Below are 25483 nucleotides of genomic sequence, written 5' to 3'. Positions count from 1 at the left end.
TCTCCCCACGCCATGCCACCGGATGCTGACAAGTGGCAGTGAACGCCCCGCTTAGCTGTTGGTAAGCCCCACGTACTGAGTACACCCATCGTACAGCTCTAGTACGCCCCGTGTACGTACTTCGCCCAGCCTATAAATAAAGTTCGTTTCTTCTCATTTTTTCACAGCAATTCACTTCAATTCTCTCCCAAGCACCCCAAACCCTCTAGGCTTTTTCCTAGCACCTCTTAGGTGTTAGAAGTGAGTTCCGGAGCGCCGGAAAGCCCCGAATGGCTTGAATTTTTTTTTAAAAACCGGTTTTCAGTTGAACTGTTCCAATGATCGATTTTCGGTTAAGCCTATTCGATCGTTGGTTCAACCCGACTTCAATAATTTTTATGCAATTTCTATTTTCCTACATATAAAATCACTAATTTTTATGCAATTTCTATTTTCCTACATATAAAATCAATAATTTTTCTACATTTGACAGTGATGTGCGTCGATCCTTAAGTTGTGTATACTTCGAGTCAACCAGGTCAATTGAATCGTTCAATTTGCTTTGAAAATATGTTGTTTTGTTAACAAATAATTGAAATTCAACTATCCATGTTTAATGAACCGGTTCAAACGGTTTTTTATCATTTCTATCATGTTGGTTCAACCTAGTGTTTAAAGAAACCGTCTGGTTTGATCTAGACTAGAAATTGACATAAACCCGGTTGTTGTTGAACCGTTCTCTTCTACGGTACCAGATCCAATTGGCTCAAACAGTCGGTTCAAACCGATTTTTAAAACATTGCTCAGAAGTAAAATACAAAGACTTTTTTATTTCAACTGCTAATAAATATTTATTTTAAGTAAAATGTTGTTATTCAACAATGATCAAACTCTCACTCGCACATATATTGTTATATTTTAAATTAAATCATTATTCAAACACTTATAATACGAGTACTTCCGAAATAAACGTAGTCCGTAAACCGCTCATCACTTGGTTCTTCGCCTGCAAAATTGCATTCAATAAGTCAAAACACATCGCAAAAAAAATATAGATTAATTGCTAAATTAAAGGAAACCAACAAATGGAAGATGCATCGCATAAAGAAGAATTATAGTTTATTTGCGAGTGGATCTCGTCTTTAGTAGTTACATGTTCCCTGTACCTTACAGTTTCTTGTTTGTTGATGGTTTCTTACGAATTTAATAAAATCTAATATGATTATTATAAAAATTGATTGAATATTATTCTATTTTTTCAAACGGATGTTTAATAGTTATAAATAAAATTCAACAAGTTTGTTAATTCGCTTACGCCCGGATTTAAACCGGTGACCTTCAATCAAAAAAAGTTACACCTTTACCGAACGAACTAGACCCACATTGGTCAATTCCGAAATGTTATTCTCATTTAGACTCTGAAATGAGAAATCACATCATTAGTTATCGTACATTTTTGTATCATAAAATATTAATATTATCGTTTTTATTCAAATATTTGGTTAATATCACTCTAAGACACAACAGTGTTTCCATAACCAGCTTAAGGGCATTTTTTTGGCAAAATTAGATGGAACATGATAGTTTTTATTTTTATATGACTCTTCAGCAAAAATAGTTTGAAACATTTAAAACATATAAAATTATATAAAATGAATTATTTAAAACACGTCATTGATTTTATCAAAAGGTAATTAAATCAATTTAAAAAAAATAAAAAAAAAAAAAACACCTTTTGTTAAATGTTAGTCGAAGTAACTTTTTGGATTTGAAGGTTTCCGCTTTAACTAAAAACTAAAGGCTACTACTTGCAAACAAATTGTTTCTTTTTCTCAAGTTTTTTCTTACAAACTAAATGCTAGAATCTGCCAAAAAATTATGTGTCGAACACCTGCTAAATTGTCGATCCATGTTAAATCGCCAATCCACAATAGTTCATATTTTCATAAATTGTCGATCCATGTTAAATCGCCAATCCACAATAGTTCATATTTTCAAATCTTCAATTAAAATTTGAAATACTTTTATGACATTGAAGTTTCATAAAGAAATTATGCATATACCCTTTATCATTGTTTTATATACCTACAAAATATCTCGTCGCCAAGTCCATGCATCACAATACGGGTTAGTGGCTGAAGTAGATGTAAAAGGTTGAATGAAATGTTCACAGTTACCATATAGTAAATATAGTAGTTTAAGAAAACCAATATTTATCCTATGTCTTCTCTAGACTTAAGTCGTGTTGGTGAAATTAGCTGGAAGTTATAGTTGGAAGCTGGAAGTGGTAGCTTTTATTTGTATAAGAGTGGTCACCAGTTGGGTTGTGATGCTTTGGTAAAACATATGAAAAATATGTTGGATAACCTATTAACCCATGTTTAAATTCTTGCATTATTCAGCCCATATGACCATGGAGGTTCGTCTGTAACAACTCAATGGCATGAGTTAGAGTCTCATGTTCGCAGCGTGGTATTAGTCGAGGTTCATGGAGCATGTGGCAAAGCAAAGGCTCCTACAAAGGGGGTTTGTTGCTCCTAGAAGAGGTTTGGAATACTTGGGAGTGATATGGAGCAACAAGGGAACCTTGTTGCACCATATGTTGAAGGGATGGGCCAAGAAGGATGATGTTGCACCAAACGCATTCCTTATTGCGCCATTATACTCCCTCTTGCGCCATGAGGATCCCTCTTGCGTCATCGAGTACTCCTATTGAGCCATGGAGTATGCTCTTATGCCATGCATGGCCTTGTTGTGCCATGTATGTTCATGTTGCACCAAGGTGGTGTTGTTGCTCAAATCTTGATGTTCTTGTGACACACTTGAAGCCTATTGCACCATCTATACCCTTGTTGCACCATTATGATGCAAGTTGAACCATCTTGGTCCTTAATGAGCCAAGTATGCTATGAAGTCCTCTATGTTGCTCAAGAATATTCCAAAAGATGTTGCATGACGGAATATGATTAGTTACCTCCATTCATAGGCCTATGGGCTAATGGGCTTGGCCCATTAGGGTTTTAGGCCTGATCTGTCTACTATAAATAAGGATGCATGCCAGGTCATTTTGTATCTTGAATTATAGAGTGATAGGCGAATCTCTATGTAATTGTACTTGTAACCTCTGTTTGAGAGCTCTAAAATAAAAGAATACCCCCCCCCCTCCTGCCCATAGACATAGCTCACCTTGACCGAACCACGTGAATACTGTGTCTTGTGTGCTTAGAGTTTTGCTAGTTATCCTCTTTACTTCCTAACAAGTGGTATCAAAGTTGTGGTTTGCACTCCTATGATTAAAGATGGCATCTCACACGACTGATTTGGAGAAGTTCAATGGCTCAAATGACTTCATTTTGTGAAAGGTGAAGATGGGGGCTCTTCTAGTTCAACAAGGATGTGCGGCGGCACTGGAAGGAGAGGCAGAATTGCCAAAGGACGTGGTAGGTGATAAGAAGGTGGACATTCTGGCGAAGTCACATAGTGCCATTTTTTTTAGCTTAATAGATGAAGTACTGAGGCAAATGTTGTACCGAAAACAAAGGTTCTATCTGAAGCAAAGGTTAGATCTACAAGCTGTTGACGTGAAGATTAAAGATGAACATTAGGCGCTCATTCTCTTATGTTCTTGTAACGCCCGGGTTTCAAGGCTAAGCATTTTTGTCAATGTAATAGTCTAGGTTAACTCTTGTAACTCTTTTTGAAGTAATAAAGATGAAATATTTGAGTATTATGTGAATTATGTGTGTTTATGTGTTTATTATTTAATTATAAATGTATAATTAATAAATAATAAAAATGAGCGTCAAAATTAAAGTGTGAGATAATCCTGATATCTCTACATAAAGTTGTAGAATATGTCTCAAGGTTTCCGTACATATAAAGAATGCCGAAATCCGAGTTATAACGAAGAAGTTATGACCCGTCGAAGTTTTCGCGACAGAACCGGCACGATATCGGAAAACGTAAATAGTGAATTTACGATAAAGCGAGATTTAGCGTTAGCAATCTAAACGAAAGTCGTAGAATATGTTAAACTAAGAACACCGATAAAAAGAACGCCCAAATCTGACTTCATATGAAGAAGTTATGATTTTTCGAAGTTTCAGAATAGCAGTGTACAGCCCGAGAATCGAAGATCTCGTTGAGAGTAGCGTAACGAGAAAAAGATGGGCGAAAACGGACGTCGGATGAAGAAGTTATGAGGATTTAACGGACCAATCCTGTCCTGGTCTGTTAATACTATAAAATTTAAAATCGATTCAAAATTAGCCGACGGAGCCTAAACGAAAGTTGTAGAGTACGTTCCCACCTTCGCGTGGATATAAAGAACGTCAAAAATGGAGCTCGTACGCGAAAGTTACGAATTTTTAAAGTTAGAAAGTGAAATTGCGAAATCTGATGCTAGAACGATGACGTGGCAAGATCCTGACCGTCGCTTGCTGATCACAGCTCGCTTCGGATGGCCGACACGTCGCCTCTCGGACGCCCAACGTTCTCTTTATGCGCCGCGTGCGAGGACGGAACACCTCGCGTACTTCAGCCTCCTGTGGTCCAGCTTGAGCCACGTCGCGCCCTTCGGAGGATGCCACCTGCTGATCTTATACGAGCCATTACGCCCAACGTAGGTCCGAGGTACGCCCAGCGTACCTAGGCCTCGCATGCTATAAAAGGCAGCGAAGGCAGCTTCATTTCTCACCCATTTTTCACTTCTCTCTCTACAATCTTTCTCTACAACCCCAAACCCCCCTAAACCCTAGAAAAACCCCCTAGCACCCTAGGGAAGCCCCGAGGCTCCTGGAGTCCCGAGAAAAAGGAGTCTTTCGGTTTCGAAACGCTGCTTCAATTAAGTTTTGGTTTTCGATAAAATTCGCTGTAAGTGTGCTACGCTTACGCAATTTTTAATATAACTTTCAAATAATTATAGGAATGTTATTAGGTTCTTAAAATAATTATTTGGGCTATTATTATGAGTTATATTGAGTGTTATTAACTCTTATATAATAATAATAATAATAGTCAGACAATTAATTTGTCGCGGTTATCGTTAGACTAAACCCTAGTGGTATCAATACTAGGTTTTATCGAAGGAAAATCGTTTTGAGAGTATCGAAGCGCTGTCTGAGTGCTGAGTCACCACCTTTCAGGTGAGTGCATAGTTACTTTCAGCTTACACATAGATATGAAGTATTTTATATAAATTACGTGCTATGTGTGCATATTATCTGAATACTTGCTATCTATGCTGGATGAACATTGTTATACATGTTTTCAATGATTTAAACTGTATATGTATTTTCTATCTACGAAAATGTTGGGGTAAAACATGGGTAGATGTAATAGGTGATGTGTGATAAAATGATGAGAGGCCTCGATGTTGATGTTGTTGATTCTTTCATCTAGCGGAGTATGGATGACAACCACGGACTCTTCTAGACAGTCCAGTGGAACACAAGCAGGCTCGCAACCTGTAGGTGTTTGTGAACGATGTCTTCACCGGTGTACTCCATCCCCCACATGGTTGCCTTTAGGACATTTATTGCTGAGGAATCCCCTTAGCAGTGGTGTCCGTCCCGATGATGATCCTTAGGCTAGGTCCCTTATGATAGGTGTTTAGGGACGTAAAGTGAGGATAACAGGAACGGGTAATCGGGTTATTGTTGATTGATGAAATTAATAAACTTATTTATTGTGGGTTGAAAACCCTATGTGCTCACCAGGCTCCCAAGCCTGACCCACTCAGTTTTATGTATTACAGGTAGTCGCGCTTGAGCATAGATATGATGTTGGAGAAGGGATTACGGATATAGGCCTGTAGATATGAAATAATGTAGTAAGGCTTATATTGTACTGTTTATGCTTTTGACCAGTACGAACATGACATCCCAAGTCTTTTAATGAAATACATTTCTATGGAAATGCTTTTGATAAATCTTTATCATATTTTGTTTTGGGACAAATTCTGCAACACTTTTATTTAAAATGTTACTCTGATTTTTAAACAAAGCATAAACAAACCGGTCTTTTCTGGCCGTGATTTTGGGGATGTCACAGTTGGTATCATAGCATTAGTTTAAGCGAACTAGGAATTTGTAGGATTTCTAGACTTAAACTTAGAATGCTAAGCGATGATTGTGAGGTGTGAGCACTAGTTTATTTTAGGAATTGTGCCTAAAATGATTTTATGTTCTAAATGCTTTGTGCATGATATGCTGTTATTTTGTTCGGATCTATGGTCTGTTGCCGACCGGATCTGGAAACCTTATGTGTTTAGGATTCTAAATGTACGACTACGACATTAGAACTAGCATGTAAACGTTTCGGAGTGATAAGGACGATTTAAACGTCTATCCTAAATAAAGATCTAAATTCACCTTATTCGGTGTATATATCAAGATGGCAAGGACCCGTAGTGGAAACGTAAACGCAAATGGAGATAGGAACCAACCCCCAGTGGTTCAACAAATACCTGTTGTAGAAGAAGTTGCACCTGAACCAGTCACGATGGTCGGAGTGCAAGCGATGATCCAGGCTATGTTGGATCGTCAAATGGAGGAAACTAGACGTTTGCTCCGGCAAAATCGAGAGGAAGAGACTATTCAGATCGAACAGCCCGAGTTGAACGAAGGGCAGACTGAGGAGGGAAACTACAGTGGGACTGTTGGTCAAGCCAACCCACCAATAGTTAGGCAAAACCACCAGGATGGAGAAAATGATGGACGTGGATGCAAATACAAGGATTTCCTTACGTCCAAACCACCGAGTCTATCTGGAAGCCCGAAGCCGGTGGAAGTCATGAACTGGATCTTTGAGATGGAGACGATGTTTGAGAGTTGCGAGTGTAGCAATAGGCAGAAGACCGCTCTCGCGGTTCCTCTATTGAAATTTGGGGTACTAAGCTGGTGGAAGCTACTAGCTGACTCAATGCCCAAAGATGAAGCAAGCAAGATGTCGTAGGAGGATTTTCTGGTACAGTTGAAGATGCAATACTGCGTTGAGCAGGATCTTCTGGAAATCAACAACGAATTCCAGAATCTGAAGAAGGGAAGAATGAGCGTTACTGAATACGCTGCAAGCTTTACTGAGAAAATGAAGCTTGTTCCTCACCTCGTCCCAACTGAACTCTCCAAGGTTAACAAATTTGCCCTCGGATTACCAGCGGACTTCGGTCCAATGGTTAAGCAAACTACCACTCTGAAAGCCGCCATCTGGGCTGCTAAGAATGTGGAGACCCAGATACGAGAGAAGGGTCTGGAGAGAGCGGAAGTGGGAGAGAAAAGGAAATTTGACGGATCCTCAAGGTCCGGTAAGAAGGGTAGATTCTCGAAGTCTGGTTCGAGAGGAGGAGGATCAGAATCGAAGTGGTGTGGCAAGTGCAAAAAGAAGCACTCTGGGAAGTGTGACGGAGGGGTCACTTGTTTCAAGTGTAGAAAGCCTGGGCACTACACCAACGAATGCACGTTCACTAAGAAGGTATGTTATGAGTGCAACGAGGAGGGGCACATTTCAAAGGATTGCCCGAAGAAGAAGGAGGCAGGAAAACACAACATACCACCGAAGCCGAAGGCGAGAGCCTTCCAAATGACGTTCGAGGCTGCGAAGGAGGCAGCAGACGTCGCTTCAGGTACCTTTCTTGTAAATGGTTTGCCTGCAAATATACTATTTGATTCCGGAGCCAACTACTCCTTTGTGTCGGTGGGAAATTAGCATTGCCTGTAGAAAAACTAGATAATGCCCTGATTGTAGAAGTTGCCAGTGGCAAATTCGTACCTGTTAGTAATCGTATTAGGAACATCGTCATTGACCTAAACAGAAACGAATTCCACGAAGAGCTATTTCCCATAGAGTTAAACGGTTTCGACATCATTTTGGGTATGGATTGGCTTAGCGCCAACGATGCTGAGATTCAATGCCGAAAGAAGATAGTAAGGGTGAACCCACCCGGAAATGAATCATTTATGGTGTACGGGGACAAACACAGAGTGAATTCTGGAATCATATCCCTGATGAAAGCCAGGAAATGTTTGTCCAAAGGATGTGCATCGTACTTGGCATTCGTAATCGATGCTAAGAAAGAAAAGAAAGAGGTGCAGAATATACCGGTTGTATGTGATTATCCGGAAGTCTTTCCCGAAGATCTTCCCGGATTACCACCTGATAGACAAGTGGAATTTCGTATAGACTTGTTACCAGGAACAACACCGATAGCAAAAGCACCATACCGATTAGCACCGACGGAGATGAAGGAGCTCATGACGCAACTTCAGGAGCTGTTGGACAACGGTTTCATTCGACCTAGTTCATCACCCTGGGGAGCTCCGGTGTTATTCGTGAAGAAGAAGGACGGAAGTATGAGAATGTGTATAGACTACCGAGAGCTGAATAAGGCAACGGTGAAGAACAAGTATCCATTGCCGAGGATTGATGACCTATTCGATCAGCTGCAAGGTTCGAGCTACTTCTCAAAGATTGATCTTAGGTCAGGATATCATCAGCTGAAGGTGAGAGAGCAGGATATTGAGAAGACTGCATTCAGAACAAGATATGGACACTACGAGTTCTTGGTTATGTCGTTCGGAATAATCAATGCTCCAACAGCATTCATGGATTTGATAAACAGGGGTTGTAAACCATTCCTCGATAAATCCGTGATAGTATTCATCGACGACGTTCTCATCTACTCGAAAAGCCAACAGGAGCATGGCAAGCATCTGCGGGAGGTATTAGAAGTGTTGAAGAAGGAGAAGCTTTTTGCAAAGTTCTCCAAATACGACTTTTGGATACGGGAAGTTCAATTCTTAGGTCATGTTGTTAACTAAGAGGGAATAATGGTTGACCCCGCAAAGATCGAGGCTGTAATGAAGTGGGAACGTCCAAAGAGTCCCACGGAGATTCGAAGCTTTCTAGGATTAGCCGGATATTATCTACGATTTATCCAAGGCTTTTCTTCGATAGCTGCTCCATTAACAACTTTGACTCATAAAGGAGCTACGTATTCATGGAGTGAGAAACACGATGAGGCATTCGAGAAGCTAAAGAAGAAATCATGTGAAGCACCGATACTTTCTCTACCCAATGGAGTTGAAGACTTTGCGGTTTATAGTGATGCATCTGGAGTTGGGTTGGGTTGTGTTCTGACCCAAAGAGAAAAGGTGATAGCTTACGCATCTCGACAATTGAAAGAGCACGAAAAGAACTACCCCACTCATGATCTGGAGTTGGCAGCGGTAGTATTTGCCGTAAAGATATGGAGGCATTACCTCTACGGCACGAAGTGCAAGCTCTTCACTAATCATAAGAGTCTCCAGTATCTCTTTAATCAGAAGGAGTTGAACATGAGGCAACGACGCTGGCTAGAACTTCTCAAGGACTACGACTGTGAGATACTTTACCACCCAGGTAAAGCAAATATTGTTGCTGATGCTCTCAGTCGGAAAGTCAATCTTGAAAGGAAAAGGCCAAGAGCGTTAAGAATTGAAGTCGTCTCGACGATTGTGGAAAGTATCAGGAAAGCTCAAGAAGAAGCTTTAGAGAAGAATGACCGAAAGGAAGAACGTTAGTGTTCGGTACCAACAATCGAGGACTGAAGGTATTCCAAGATCGAATTTGGGTACCTAAGACGGGAGGAATAAGATATCTTCTGATGGAAGAAGCACATAAGACCATGTACTCAATTCATCCCGGTAGCACTAAAATGTATAGGGACCAAAAACCCTACTACTGGTGGCCGACGAAGAAGCTCGATGTTACGAAGTATGTGGCCGAGTGCGTAACATGTGTGAGGGTTAAGGCACAACATCAAAAAAACGTATGGGAGTTTAGAACCTTTACCTGTACCCATGGGTAAATGGGAAGACATCACCATAAATTTTGTGACTAAACTGTCCAGAACGAAGAACGGACACGACATGATTTGGGTAGTCGTGGATCGTTTCACCAAGAGTGCACACTTCATAGCAGCCAACGAGAAGTGCTCTATGGATAAGCTCGCAAATTCTTACGTGAAGGAAATTGTAATTGTTCACGGTGTCCCTCTTACGATTGTGTCAGATCGTGATAGTCGTTTCACGTCGAGGTTTTGGAGGAGTCTACAAGAGGAATTGGGTACGAACTTATGTTTGAGTACTGCTTACCATCCGCAAACCGATGGTCAGAGCGAAAGAACGATTCAGACACTGGAAGATATGCTGAGAGCATGTACCCTCAAATTCCAAGGGAATTAGGACTAGCACTTACCTCTGGTAGAATTCTCATACAACAACAGTTTCCACTCGAGCATCAAGATGGCACCTTATCAAGCCTTGTATGGACAAAAGTTTCGTACGCCGTCTTGTTGGCTTGAAGCTGGAGAGAAGCAGTTTATGGGACCCGAGATAGTCCATGAGACTGCTGAGAAGTTGAAGGTGATTAGGGTTAGAATGTTAGCAGCCTAGGATCGTTAGAAGAGCTATGCTGACAAGAAAAGATGACCAATAACCTTCGAAGTTGGGGATTCCGTTTTGCTTAAAGTCTCGCCGTGGAAGGGACTTATACGATTTGGGAAACGAGGAAAGTTGAGTCCAAGGTTTATTGGACCGTTCAAAGTTCTTCAGAAGACTGGGAACCAAGCTTACAAGCTGGAATTGCCCGAAGAACTCAATGGTATTCATAACACCTTCCATGTGTGTTATTTGAGGAAATTCACGAGAGATGTTCCCGACATAATTCCAATCTCAGAGTTAAGGATGGATGAGAACAAAAGGCTAATCGAAGAGCCCGAGGCAATTGTTGACCGTAAGACTAAGAAGTTACGACGCAAGATGGTCGACTTAGTGCTAGTCCGGTGGAAACATTCGAACGGGCCGAATCTCACTTGGGAAACAGAGGATGACATGATGAGTCGCTATCCACATCTGTTTGTTGATTCATGATTCCGGGGCGGAATCATCCTAAGCGGGAGAGAATTGTAACGCCCGGGTTTCAGGGCTAGGCATTTTTGTCAATGTAATAGTCTAGGTCAACTCTTGTAACTATTTTTGAAGTAATAAAGATGAAATATTTGAGTATTATGTGAATTATGTGTGTTTATTATTTAATTATAAATGTATAATTAATAAATAATAAAAATGAGCGTCAAAATTAAAGTGTGAGATAATCCCGATATCTCTACATAAAGTTGTAGAATATGTCTCAAGGTTTCCGTACATATAAAGAACGCTGAAATCCGAGTTATAACGAAGAAATTATGACCCGTCGAAGTTTCGCGACAGAACCGGCACGATACCGGAAAGCGTAAATAGTGAATTTACGATAGAGAGAGATTTAGCCTTAGCAATCTAAATGAAAGTCGTAGAATATGTTAAACTAAGAACATCGATAAAAAGAACGCCCAAATCTGACTTCGTATGAAGAAGTTATGATTTTTCGAAGTTTCGGAATAGCAGTGTACAGCCCGAAATTCGAATATTAGATCGAGTGATTTTAAGCCGACACGACCTAAAAGAGAATCGAAGATCTCGTTGAGAGTAGCGTAACGAGAAAAAGATGGGCGAAAACGGACGTCGGATGAAGAAGTTATGAGGATTTAACGGACCAATCCTGTCCCGGTCTGTTAATACTATAAAATTTAAAATCGAGTCAAAATTAGCCGACGGATCCTAAAAGAAAGTTATAGAGTACGTTCCCACCTTCGTGTGTATATAAAGAACGTCAAAAACAGAGCTCGTACGCGAAAGTTACGAATTTTTAAAGTTGGAAAGTGAAATTGCGAAATCTGATGCGAGAACGATGACGTGGTAAGATCCTGACCATCGCTTGCTGATCATGGCTCACTTCAGATGGCCGACACGTCGCCTCTCGGACGCCCAGCGTTCTCCTTATGCGCCGCGTGCGAGGACAGAACGCCTCACGTACTTCAGCGTCCTGCGGTCCATCTTGAGCCTCGTCGCGCCTTTCGGAGGATGCCACCTACTGATCTTATCCGAGCCATTACGCCCAACTTAGGTTCGAGGTACGCCCAGCGTACCTAGGCCTCGCAGGCTATAAAAGGCAGCGAAGGCAGCTTCATTTCTCATCCATTTTTCACTTCTCTCTCTACAATCTTTCTCTCTCTACAACCCCAAACCCCCCCCCCCCCAAACCCTAGAAAAACCCCCTAGCACCCTAGGGAAGCCCCGAGGCTCCCGGAGTCCCGAGAAAAAGGAGTCTTTCGGTTTCGAAACGCTGCTTCAATTAAGTTTCGGTTTTCGATAAAATTCGTTGTAAGTGTGCTACGCTTACGCAATTTTTAATATAACTTTCAAATAATTATAGGAATGTTATTAGGTTCTCAAAATAATTATTTGGGCTGTTATTATGAGTTATATTGAGTGTTATTAACTCTTATATAATAATAATAATAATAGTCAGACAATTAGTTTGTCGCGGTTATCGTTAGACTAAACCCTAGTGGTATCGATACTAGGTTTTATCGAAGGAAAATCGTTTTGAGAGTATCAAAGCGCTGTCTGAGTGCTGAGTCACCACCTTTCAGGTGAGTGCATAGTTACTTTCAGCTTACACATGACATGAAGTATTTTATATAAATTACATGCTATGTGTGCATATTATCTGAATACTTGCTATCTATGCTGGATGAACATTGTTATACATGTTTTCAATGATTTAAACCGTATGGCTAGGTCCTTTATGGTAGGTGTTTAGGGACGTAAAATGAGGATAACAGGAACGGGTAATCGGGTTATTGTTGATTGATGAAATTAATAAACTTATTTATCGTGGGTTGAAAACCCTATGCGCTCACCAGGCTCCCAAACCTGACCCACTCAGTTTTATGTATTACAGGTAGTGGCGCTTGAGCATAGATATGATGTTGGATGAGAGATTACGGATATAGGCCTGTAGATATGAAATAATGTAGTAAGGCTTATATTGTACTGTTTATGCTTTTGATCTGTACGAACATGACATCTTATGTCTTTTAATGAAATACATTTCTATGGAAATGCTTTTGATAAATCTTTATCATATTTTGTTTTGGGACAAATTCCGCAACACTTTTATTTAAAATGTTACTCTGATTTTTAAATAAAGCATAAACAAAGCGGTCTTTTCTGGCCGTGATTTTGGGGATGTCACAGTTCTCTTCCTAACTCATATGAGTATTTCATTGATACTATGCTCTATGGTAGGACAACGATCTCTATGAATGATGTGAAGGACTCTGTGATGTCAAAGGAACTGAAAAGAAAATTTTAATTTGGAGAAGATGTGTCCAGTTCTGGTTTCCTTGCATGGAGAGGGAGGACATAAGAGAGGAAGGGGGAAATAGAGGGAGATCATGTTCAAAATCGAAGTCTAGGGGTTCATCGAACATGAAATGTTATAACTGCAAGGAGAAGGGACACTTCAAGCAAAATTATCCACATCTAAAGAATGGGAAGTCCAAGAGTGAATCAAGCAGCAATAACATTGTTGTTGTAGTTCATGAAAGTTCTAATGAAGGGGATGATGGTGATGTACTAATTGGACGTACATCAAGTTATGTTGATGCTTGGGTCTTGGATTCTTGATCATCCTATCACATGATGTATAATCGTGATAGGTTCGCCTCCTTCAAAGAGTGGGATGGCACAATCAAAATGGGTGATGATTAGGTGAGCAGTATTAAAGGTAGTGGCACAGTGCAGATCAAGATGCACGATGGCATGGTCAGGAATTTAGATTGCTGGTACATTCTAGAACTTCAGAAGAATCTAATTTCTCTCGGTACATTGGCTAAGAATAGGATGAGGTACACTGATGAAGGTGATTGGGTCAAAGTGACCAAAGGATCTCTAGTTATAATGAAATGGAAGATGAATCGTGGAGTGATCTATATCCTAGAAGGTAGTAGGATTATAGGAACGATGGCTATCTCCTAATCCTTGAATGAAGTTGATGACAAGACAGAGTTGTGGCATCGTAGTTTGGGAAATATGAGTGAGAATGGCATGTCATTTCTAAGTAAACAAGGACTGCTTGGTGTAGAGGCTACTCAAAAGATAATGTTTTGTGAAGCTGGCATCATGGGAAAGCATCGCAAAGTGAAGTTTGGTACCGTTCAACACACAAGCAAGAAAATCATAGAGTATGTTCACTTAGATCTATAGGGTCCTGCACCAGTGAAGTCTCAAGGAGGATTATCATACTTTGTGACGTTCATTAATGACTATTCAAGGAAGGTTTTGGTTGTACTCTCTAAAGACCAAAGATGAGGTGTTTGGCAAGTTTATGGAGTGAAAGACCATGGTTGAGAAAAAGACTAGAAAAGAGGTCAAGACTCTGAGGACTGACAATGGGTTGGAGTTCTACAATGCTCCAATAGATAATTTCTACAAGGAAGAAGGTATAGTAAGGCACCGCATTGTACGACACACAACACAACAAAAGTGGAGTTGCAAAATGGATGAACCAAACTCTTATGAAGCGTATAAGGGGCATACGAATATTTGCTAACTTATGCAATGAATTTTGGGCGGAAGCAGCTAACACTGCTTGCTATCTGCTGAATAGATCACCATCAACTGCAATAGACTTGAAGACTCCTCAAGAGGTATGATCTGCGAAACCCTCTGACTATTTTGGTTTATGTATATTTGGATTCCCCGTATATGCTCATGTGAATGATGGTAAACTTGAGCCAAGGGCAATGAAGTGTATATTTATAGGATATGCAACAAGAGTAAAAGGTTATCGACTATGATGTACAGAAGAAGGAAGAAATCTTAAATATATCATGAGCAGAAATGTGACCTTTGATGAATCTGCCATGGGTAACCAGGGAGGAGGTGATACAAGTCAAGCAGGGAACAAAGTTCAGGATGCTAGCCAGAAGGTGGAGTTTACAATTCAAACTCCATATAGAGTTATGAAAAGTGACAAAGAGCAAGGCGGCAGTAAAGAGCCTGGACAACATGAAACCCAAGAGCAACCCATGGGTTCATCGTCCAGTGGTGCTGATGTTAGGAATGATGATATGTCTGAATCTATAGAAAAGAGAATATAAAAAAGGTTCATTAGACAACCTGATAGATATGTGGAACGTGTGAATTCAGGTGAACTTGACTCCATTGCTTTTGCTTTATTAACTGGAGAAGACATTGACACCGAGGAGCCTCAATCATATAAAGAGGTTATGGCGAGGAAAGAAGCAAATGAATCGTTGATGGACATGAATGAAGGAATGCAATCTTTAAAGAAGAATGAAACATGGGACCTATTCCCATTACCAAAAGGAGCAAAGCCAGTAGGATGAAAATAGATCTTTAAGAATAAAGAAGAGATACCAAGAGTTGAACCGACTAGGTTCAAGGCAACATTGGTGGCGAAAGGGTTTTCTTAGAAGGAAGGAATTTATTATCACGAGGTGTTCTTAACGTTCTTGAAGAACAAACAATTCGAGTTCTTTTGGCCATGGTGAGTACATTAAATGAGAATTTTTATATGTCCCAGCCAGAAGGGTTCCTTGATTCTAAGAGGGATCATGTATGTTTGATGAAGAAATCCATTTATGGGTTGAAGCAGTCTCCATGACAATGGTACAAGAGATTTGATTCATTCATAATATCGAATGGCTATACTCAGAACCAGTTTGACAATTGTGTTTACTCAAATGAATTGTCACTAGATTCCTACATATATTTGTTGTTATATGTTGATGATATGCTCATCGCAGCTAAAGACATGGTTGGAATAAACTACTTGAAGCCGACCCTAAAGAATGAATGTAGAAAAGAAGATATTGTGGATGGAGATTCAAAATGGATTGAAGATCAGGGCAGTTATCTATTTCTCAACAAAAGTACATTGAGAAGGTTCTACAGTCCTTCAAATGTGATCAGTCCAAGCCAGTTGGAACTTCTTTGGCGGCTCATTTTAAACTTGGTCTAAGCACTATACCCACTACTAATAAAGAAAGGAAGTACATGAGCAAGGTTCCATACTCAAGTGATGTTGGTAGTCTCATGTTTGTTATGGTCTATACCATACCTGATTTGGCTCATGCAGTTAGTGTGGTTAGCAGGTTTATGAGTAATATAGGGAAGACTCATTGAGAAGCTGTAAAGTGGATCTTGTGATACTTGAAGGGAACAACTGATGTTTGATTGTTGTATGAAGCTAATACGAAGAGTGACATGGTGGGATATGCTGACTCTAATTATGGTGGTGACTTGTTGAATTGCAGGTCACAGACGTGCTACATATTCACTTTATTCGGATGTGCCATCAATTAGAAGTCAACGTTACAAGATACCATTGATTTGTCTACAACTGAATCCGAGTACATGTCCATGACAGAAGGAATGAAGGAGGAGATATGGTTAGAAAGGATTATTCAGAGTCTTGTTCTGAAGGTGGAGAAGCATGTCTTGTGTTGTGACAGTCAAGGTGATTTGAGTCTTGCAAAGAACCTTGTGTATCACGAGAAGACGAAGCACATTGATGTCACGCTGAATTTCATTCGGGATATTTTGGAAGGAGACAAATTTTTAATAATAAAGATTGATACCAAAGTCAACCCAACAAATATGTTGACAAAGTTGTTGCCAACGGAAATGTTCAAGCTTTGCTTGGATTTGGTTGATAATTGCAGGAGGTAGATCTCTTCGGGGACGAATGGTAGCAAGGGAGAGGAAGTTCTTATTCGAGGTGTAGTTCATAGGATGCTCAAGTTAAGGTGGAGATTTTTAAATGTGACTCGAGCATTTGGATCATCTTCATGGAGCATTTGGAGCACTTGGAACTCAATGGAGCAATTAGGCTACATGGAGCATGTGACAAAGGAACAGATCGTCCAAAAGGGGTTTGGAGCACTTGGGAGTGATATGGAGCAACAAGGGGACCTTTTTGCGCCATATGTTGAAGGGATATGCCAAGAAGGATGTTGTTTCACCATGAGGATCCCATTTGCGCCATGGGGTACTCCTATTGAGCCATGAAGTATGCTCTTGCACCATGCATGGCCTTTTTGTGTCATGTATGTTCTTGTTGCACCAAGGTGGTGTTGTTGCTCTGATTTTGATGTTCTTCTGCCATACTTGAAGCCTGTTGCGCCATCCATACACTTGTTGCACCACCATGGTGCAAGTTGGACCATGTTGGTCCTTGATGAGACAGGTATGCTCTAAAGTCCTCTATGGTGCTCAAGAATGTTCTAGAAGATGCTACATGGTGGAATATGATTAGTTACCTTTATCCATGGGCCTATTGGCCAACGGGCTTTGAGAGCTCTAAAATAAAAGAATAATTCCCTCCTGTCCGTGGACGTAGGTCACCTTAACCGAACCACGTAAATACTATGTCTTATGTGCTTATAGTTTTGCGATTTATCCTCTTTACTTCTTAACACTTTTCACACAAGTTCTATTTGATTATAAATAATGTCCCTCCCAACACAAAGGTTGAACTAGATGATTTAATGAAACTTTGTTAAGAAAACTTGCAAATTTTATCAAAAATTGCAACTTTGATTTTAAATTTTTGCAAATTTTATTGAAACTTGTAAAATTTTAAAGTAAAAAAGTTTCATATTTTATTGAAAATTGATACTTTTTTAAAAAGAGTTTCAATTCTTATTAAAAATTTTAACTTTTATTATAAAAAGTTATGTTGTTAATTTTAATTCCCTCCAATTTTATTTTTTAATTACCCTTGCAATAAATGAGAAAAAAATTTAGGTTAACACAAGAAAGATCGAAAAGATGTAAAATAAACATTTGAGTCAATTTCAACCAATTATCTAAAGCTCTTGATGGGTTAAGCCAAACCCTAAATCTTAAGATGACTTGTTGATTCAAAGTTAAATTTGGACATATTCGTTGACATGTCTTGCGAGGGTGTAGAGGTCATTCTCGTCCGAATTTGATGAAATCACTACAAGAACAAAGATGTAGGAAATCAAGTCTATTTTCCAGAAAATTTGATATCATCCTGTTTAAAGTGCAGATATTGCTTTGTGATCAAAACACAAAACATGGGCCAAACTGAGAAATTCTAAAACACTAATGAAAGTAAGCCTACACCTAACTGTAATATTTATACTATATTTGTGAAAGTACTAAACTTGAGAGAACCTGGTAATACGATTGTTTGGATTTGTTTAGGGTGTTCGGTCGTAGTGTTTCGGAATTTCTTATTTGTTTGCTTCACTCTTAGCAGGGTTTGAGGTGAGTCAATCATTGTCATCATTCTCGATCATTAATTTCAGTCTTGAGTCTTTAGAGAGTTCCTAGCAAGCTACAAATTCACAGTTTCTTGGTGAGTTTCAGAGTTCTTTTTGTCCTTTTTTTTGGTATGCTCATTGATAAAACCCTCCATACCAACATATCCTTATCAACTATCCTTGCTTGATATTTATGTTTAGTTTCTTCTTCATTTTGCTCGTGATTTGTATTTTTATTTTCCAATACTTTGATACTTTCATTTTGATATTTATGTTACCATGAATACAAAAAAATGAAGATTCAAACAAAGAATTCCTCACTCGACGTCAAATATTTTAACGTATACGTAAAATGATAGATAAGCGTGAATTTGTTTATTCATATGATGACCCGACAATGAAAATTGTAAGTTTGTATATCAATTTCACAATAGATTTTTCCTTTTGATAGTAAACGACATTTTTGATGTTAAATTAGAGCTTTTAGATGTTAAAATGTAGCTTTTAGATGTTAAAATGTTGTTTTTTACAATAAAAACAATCTTTTGATAACAAATTTTTGGATGTCAAATGACTATTTTTACGTAATAAAAATACGTTTTTTTGTACACTGAAGTGCAATATTTTTTACAATATAAACAACTTCTTAACAACATATTTTTAAGAAATATTATCCGATTCATTTTTTAATATACTTGAAGGAACAAATGAAGAACTACAAACCTCTAAAAGATGGAAGTGATGTTGTCGGTCGTTATATGGTTGCGATGAACAAATAGAATGATAGACACCATGACTTTATAGTAGAGGTATCACTAATAATTAATAAAAAAAAAGTGGTGGTGGTGATGCATCATACATGATTCCAACATGAATTATGGAATCATTCAAAGCAAATGAAGCTCAAAGAAATTAGTCATTGAAATGCAAAAAGAGATTTAAGATGACCATAAATAAAATACACCGAATTAGAAGCTATGAGAATAGATATTTAACACTCAAAGAGAAAACTTTGAAGCCAAAATGCAAAATTTTGTGGAATAACAAACTCCAAAAGGTCGATAGTTTCTCATACGATTTATCTTCTATGTTTAGTACATGTCTAGGACGTCTTTAATACATTTTTTGTGATTATAGTTGACAATTTATTATTGAATTTGATTTATGATTGTTAATTTGAATTTAGACATGTCAAAGGAGACCATAAAATTATATAAGATATTTATGTTATTATATATGGTGTAATTTTAGTAATAATGAATATTCGTAGTATTGTATTAAAATATATATACCGCATGCATGACTAAAAAAATTACCGTATTAGCTTTAGAAACTCACAAAAATAAAGTTGCATTTGACTATAAACAAATGTTGCATATTTTTGTAATTAAATACGTAACAAAGGTTGCATATACTACAGAGAAATGTTTTAGTTCTTTACTAGAAACATAATAAAGGTTGCAATTAGTTATAAAAGATTGCATTTGTGTAACTAAAACAGTTAAAAGAAGTTATATCTAAATATAAAAAAGCTACATATGAGCATAAAAAAAAGCTTGACTTGCATTACAAAGGTTGAATCTAAAAAAGATATACAACTATTTCAGAAAGGGTTGCATTTTTTCAAAAAAAATGTTGTTTTAGGTCAAATGCAACTTTATTGAATGCAATCTTCGGTAAAAAAGTTGTTTTAGGCATTACACAATTTTCAAGGCCTAATGCAACCATTTAGCGGGGTTGCCATAACTTCATTTTGTCGTATTGATTGAAATAGTATAATGATTAATTTATTCTTCCAGACTATAATTGTCACAAGTTAAAAATCATCCGGATTTTAATATCAAGCGTCCGTTATGCCAATCAATTGGTAAAAAAATTATGCATATTAATAATGTTGTGTTTGGCGTCACATAACTAGCTAAATTTTCAAAAAAATAGAAGTTGACATGTTTACAAGCTAATAGTAGCTTATACATTACCTTTTTAAAACCTACTTAGACTATTCTTGTGATTACAAGCTAATAGTAGCTTATACATTACAAAGGTTGAATCTAAAAAAGATATACAACTATTTCAGAAAGGGTTGCATTTTTTCAAAAAAAATGTTGTTTTAGGTCAAATGCAACTTTATTGAATGCAATCTTCGGTAAAAAAGTTGTTTTAGGCATTACACAATTTTCAAGGCCTAATGCAACCATTTAGTGGGGTTGCCATAACTTCATTTTGTCGTATTGATTGAAATAGTATAATGATTAATTTATTCTTCCAGACTATAATTGTCACAAGTTAAAAATCATCCGGATTTTAATATCAAGCGTCCGTTATGCCAATCAATTGGTAAAAAAATTATGCATATTAATAATGTTGTGTTTGGCGTCACATAACTAGCTAAATTTTCAAAAAAATATAAGTTGACATGTTTACAAGCTAATAGTAGCTTATACATTACCTTTTTAAAACCTACTTAGACTATTCTTGTGATTAGTGAACCAAACTAGGTGGTTAACTGGCTTATACGCTACATTTTTAAAACCTACTTAGACTAGAATTTTAGTTGCTTTTAAAAAAATTTAAATATACCCTCGATTAATAATATAAAAACATATATTTTCAAATACTCTTTTATATCATTTTATTTCATTCAACTATCTTATCATCTAATTTACCGAATGTCATTTTTTAGTAGCTAGCTTTTTTAGTTATATTTAATTTTTTAGCTAATATGCCAAACATATAGCTTATGTTTTCAGGATTGTTTTTTTTTTTTTTTTTTTTTTTTTTTTTTTTTTTTTTTTTAAATATGCGCTTAACTAATGATATCATTTTATATTTTTCAGCTAGCTAATTAGTTATGTTTATCAAATAATATTTTTTATTAGTTAATTTTTTTAACTATGGACTAGTTTTTCATATAACAACTAGTTTTTCTATTATAAGTTAACTTTTTTCAGCTAAGAGTTAGATTGTCGGTTAGTAGACCAAACATATCGTAAATGTTTAGTATTTTACAAATAAATTAAATAAGATATTTCAATTTTCTAAGAACCCATACCAAATAATTTTTAGATATTACAAGTGTTTCAGTGTTTTAAAAGAAACAATATTATTTTATGTTATTAATTTTGGTTTATAAATTAATATAATAAATATTTATTACTTTGTTAGATGAAAACTAATAAGTTATAAAATCTACTGATAGTTGTTTCAAATAAGGACCTCATAATGATTAAATTATATTTATATTTAATAATATAAGATAATTACCAACAATATGGATATGATTTATTTATTTAAAAATATATTTAAGTCAATTTCTAAAAATCTAATATAGTTTTTTGTTAAACGCTAGTTGCATTATTTTTTGTTTTTAAGTTCTTTTGTTAAAAGTTAGAAGTTAGAAGTTCTCAAAAGTTGTATGACGAACACATCTACTTATCAATAAAACGTCATTTTACAAAATTTTAAATATAGACAAATGAATTTGTTTTTGAAGTAATATCTAGTACAAATTACTGAAATCATGTGGTTTGTATAAACAATGTGCTTGGTCCTTAAGGTTTTTTTTTTCTTAGACTGTCTCTAGTGTATTTTTTTATTCCATTTTTGTCTCTCACTAACTTAAAGTGACTTTTTTCGTTTATGATTTATTTTATTAGGATTTATTATTTGCATTTATATAATAAAACAAACTAAAATGCCCTACTTCATAAACCCTTTTTCCTATATGGGGTTGGCTAAAGGGATACATCTTTTTACCATTTAGACATTCTCTATAGTTTTTAAAGTATTTTTATTGGTTAAAATTACATTGTTTTTTTTTTTTAAAAAATGATTAAAAATTGTTACCTATTGATTGACTTTTGATAAAGATGTCTATATGGTGTCTAAATGATGTCTTAATAGTAACACCCCCTATACACTCCTCTTCTAAACCTTCTCACTATAGAAAACCCTTAAGCACTCCCAACTACCATTTTAGCCCTTTTCGTCAGGTTGCGATGGGAAAACAACCTTCGTCTGCTTCTCTACCCCCCCTCCCCCCGCCCTCCCGCGAAAAAAATATCACCCTCACCTCTAAACCTAATCTACAACTTAAATTTAAGATCTCATATCACCTTTTTCTTCATGCCCATTATCAGCACCTGCGAGACCAAAACTCGAACAAGACCAGAATGCCAACAGACACGACATACACCAATATCGTCGCTTGGAAGCCACCACCATCATCTGATCCAGATCAATTGCTACCGCCGATTGAAGCCAACACCACCACAGGACCCTAAAGCTAACACCATCGGATCCAGATCTTCTGCTATGACCGCCGCATGACTAGATGACGATAAACAGTCAGATCGGGCCAAGAAAGGAAAAAGACGAAGTAGAGAGAAGCAACAAGATAAGAGAGTCGAGAAGTACGAAAAGATGGCGGTGTGATAGTTCCGGCGGCGACCGATGGTTTTAGTGGTGGAGGGCTATGTTCCAATGGTTTAGGCTTCTATATTTTTCAATTGATATGAGAGAGAGAGAGAGAGAGAGAGAGAGAGAGAGAGAGAGAGAGAGAGAGAGAAGAAGAAGAAGAAGAAGAAGAGAGATGAGAGGGTTAGATGGTTGAGGTAAGGTTGAGAGTGGAACCTATATATATATATATATATATATATATATATATATATATATATATATATATATATATATGTTTATTAATTATTTAATTTATTTTTTATAAACAATAAATAATAAAAATATCTAAAAACATGGAGCCAGAGGGGCTAGTGGGTGTTTTGTCCCCCTAACTCCATTGGTATTATTGTATTATCAGTTAAAGCTCCCTTCTATATATTTACAATATTCATCTTAGCTCCTACTAATCTAAAATTCTAGGTCTGTCCCTGTCTAAAAATGTCTAAAAATATACAGAAGGACATAAAACATAATAAAAAAAATAACAAAAGGACGTCCAAGTGCAAAACAAAGAAAACCTAGAACCAAACGTACAGTTAAAAAAACGGATTTTATTTGCTCGTATATTTAAGACTATTTCTTATTTCTCTATTTAAAGTTATTCTTTCTACGTAATGTAAAAAAGAACCACTAAGTTTGCTTTATTAAGTCCATTAAATAAAAACACTCAGAGTATTAGTAGTAATAATCACCAATGATGCTTAAAATACCTGCATGGATTTATAGGGGCTTAGCTGGAGCTGGAGCTGGAGCAGTAACTGGTACATCTCTAGATTGAGGTGGGGGGACATACAAAGGAAATATCAACCCCGGATTATTGAAAAAACTGAAGAAAAAAAATATAATATTTTGCAGTCAATATCAAGGAGACATCATGTATTGTTTCACGATTCAAATAAGTAATAGCAGACCTTAAAGGTGTAAATTTTGCAAAGGAGCCGTTGACCGGAACATGTCCACTCAAACGATTGTAAGATAAATCACTGTGATAAAACCACTAAATATATTAAACGTGTTGCACAAAATACATAAAATGCATGAAAGCATATATGCCAGCTAAATTGGATACTAACAGAACATTTAGTGTAGTTATAGTGGTTAACGAATATGGGATAGTTCCTGTCAAAGCATTACGGTGGAGACGTCTGCCCTCGCACAAGCAGAAAACGACACAGTGAGCAATGATATGTCGAAAAGATGATCATAAATATATAAAATCAATAATATTGTGAAAAGAATTTGAAATATGTGAAATCGTACAGGTAGCGAAGCTTCTGAAGGTGGCCTAATGTGCTTGGAATGTGACCTTCTAACTGATTCATGTAAAGATCCAAACTAACCAAATTCTTTAAGTTCCCAAGCTCTTTAGGAATTTTTCCCGTGATCTTATTACCAGAAATCTCCCTGTGATCATGAGCATAGATTGATCTATTTAGAACGTTAACTAAGTCGTCAGTTTATGGTTTAAAAAAGTTATGTTTAAGTCATCCCTGACCGAGTGACCGTTATTGTCACTATTGCTATTATGGTTTATATTATTTATTTACTAAAAATAAGAACATGTTGTACTTAATAAAATACGTATAGTTTCAATTGCTAAAAGGCCGCACTTACAAGTAGTACAAATTGGTGAGTTGACCGAGCTGCGGAACAAGTCGACCAGTCAAGCTCATGTTCCAGAGATCTCTGCATTCAAGAAATCCAAGAACGCACAGGATTTCGTTTTGAAAATCATGACAATAGAGAAAGTACTATAACAAAATTTAATGTAAAAAAAAAGTAGGATATGCTTACAATCGTGTGACACTACCGTTTGAGTTGCAACTAACATAAAACCAAGTACACGGGTTAACATGGCTTGGATCCCAACTTTGGAGAACATTGTAAGGATCGCTTAATTGTTTCTTGAAGGTGATCAGAGCATCACCTGTGTTACACATTAAATCAATTACAAAATTACCTGGTCATCTTAAAATCCGTACACTCACAAGGAAGAAAGATGTTAAGATTAGCTGAAGTGAATTACTATGTCTTGCAAAGCAACATTGCAACGTTTTAAATTGGCACCAAGCGAACATACCTTCAGAATTCCCATAAACCGATGAAAAAATGTATAGCACCAAAATAAACCGAAGGAGAGCAAAAGTTGAGGTTAGAGTGGAGGTCCGATCCATTTTCTTCAATAATTAATCAACAGGGCCAAGAAATACAGTAGCACCACACTTGTAACATTTAACACTGTTCAAACAAACAAAACCTATTTATAACATCAAGAGATAAGCCTTATATATAAAACCAGGTTAAAACCCGTGGAACCCACGGGTGTTAATTTTAAATAGAATTTAAAATTTAATTATGTAATAAAATAATATTTCACTAATTTAGAAAACTTATGAATTGTAATATTGCATATTTTTAAAACCCTGATTTTTGGTCTATGATTCTCGTTGAATGAACGCAGATGATGCCTTACCAATGTATGTAATGAAATTAACATAAAAAAATACAACACGTAATTATAAACCGTTTTTCAGATCAATATTTCTCAGTAACATTACTGAAACACCAATTTTTAAAACTAACTTATGATTTGGTAGACCGAATACTTTGAGACCATTTAATACGTCTGGTGAGTATAAATTTGCATCAAACAGAACATGGACAAATTCGATAAACAATAATAGGATAGGATATAAAATGTATAATTAGGTAAAAAAAAATATGTTTTTATAATAAAATTGAAGAAATAAACGTAAAAAATATAGATATGTTGATGTAGTATCCAAATTAATATTATTTGTATTATCTAAGTAAAAACTATTTAATTTTCTAGTTTTGTTAGAAGAAATTAAATGTATTGTATGTCTG

General features: G+C 36.8%; 1 protein-coding gene across 1 annotated transcript; it reads right to left on the bottom strand.

Annotated features, from left to right (window-relative positions):
- Positions 1–785: 785 nt before the first annotated feature.
- LOC111899053 (BRASSINOSTEROID INSENSITIVE 1-associated receptor kinase 1) lies at positions 786–24846 on the bottom strand. Its single transcript, XM_023894942.3, has 8 exons — positions 24696–24846; positions 24410–24542; positions 24230–24301; positions 23876–24019; positions 23689–23760; positions 23527–23598; positions 23326–23441; positions 786–985 (listed from the first exon to the last, which is right to left on the bottom strand). Exons 1-7 carry the CDS (start codon positions 24787–24789, stop codon positions 23336–23338), a joined length of 693 nt encoding a protein of 230 aa, XP_023750710.1. The 5' UTR covers positions 24790–24846; the 3' UTR covers positions 786–985; positions 23326–23335.
- Between the last annotated feature and the right edge of the window lie 637 nt (positions 24847–25483).

The sequence above is a fragment of the Lactuca sativa genome, chromosome 9, assembly GCF_002870075.4.
Source record: "Lactuca sativa cultivar Salinas chromosome 9, Lsat_Salinas_v11, whole genome shotgun sequence".
In the NCBI taxonomy this organism is placed as follows: Eukaryota; Viridiplantae; Streptophyta; class Magnoliopsida; order Asterales; family Asteraceae; genus Lactuca; species Lactuca sativa.
This window is presented reverse-complemented; position numbering and strand designations above follow the sequence as displayed.

What these genes read in the sequence shown, in the direction of transcription:
- LOC111899053 (XM_023894942.3), bottom strand. Translation starts at nt 24,789, where the DNA reads ATGGATCGGACCTCCACTCTAACCTCAACTTTTGCTCTCCTTCGGTTT. An exon ending in GGTTTATGGGAATTCTGAAG is followed by an intron (nt 24,543 to 24,695) that starts GTATGTTCGCTT and finishes TGTGTAACACAG; the next exon opens with GTGATGCTCTGATCACCTTC. An exon ending in GCAAAATTTACACCTTTAAG is followed by an intron (nt 23,442 to 23,526) that starts GTCTGCTATTAC and finishes TTTTTTCTTCAG; the next exon opens with TTTTTTCAATAATCCGGGGT.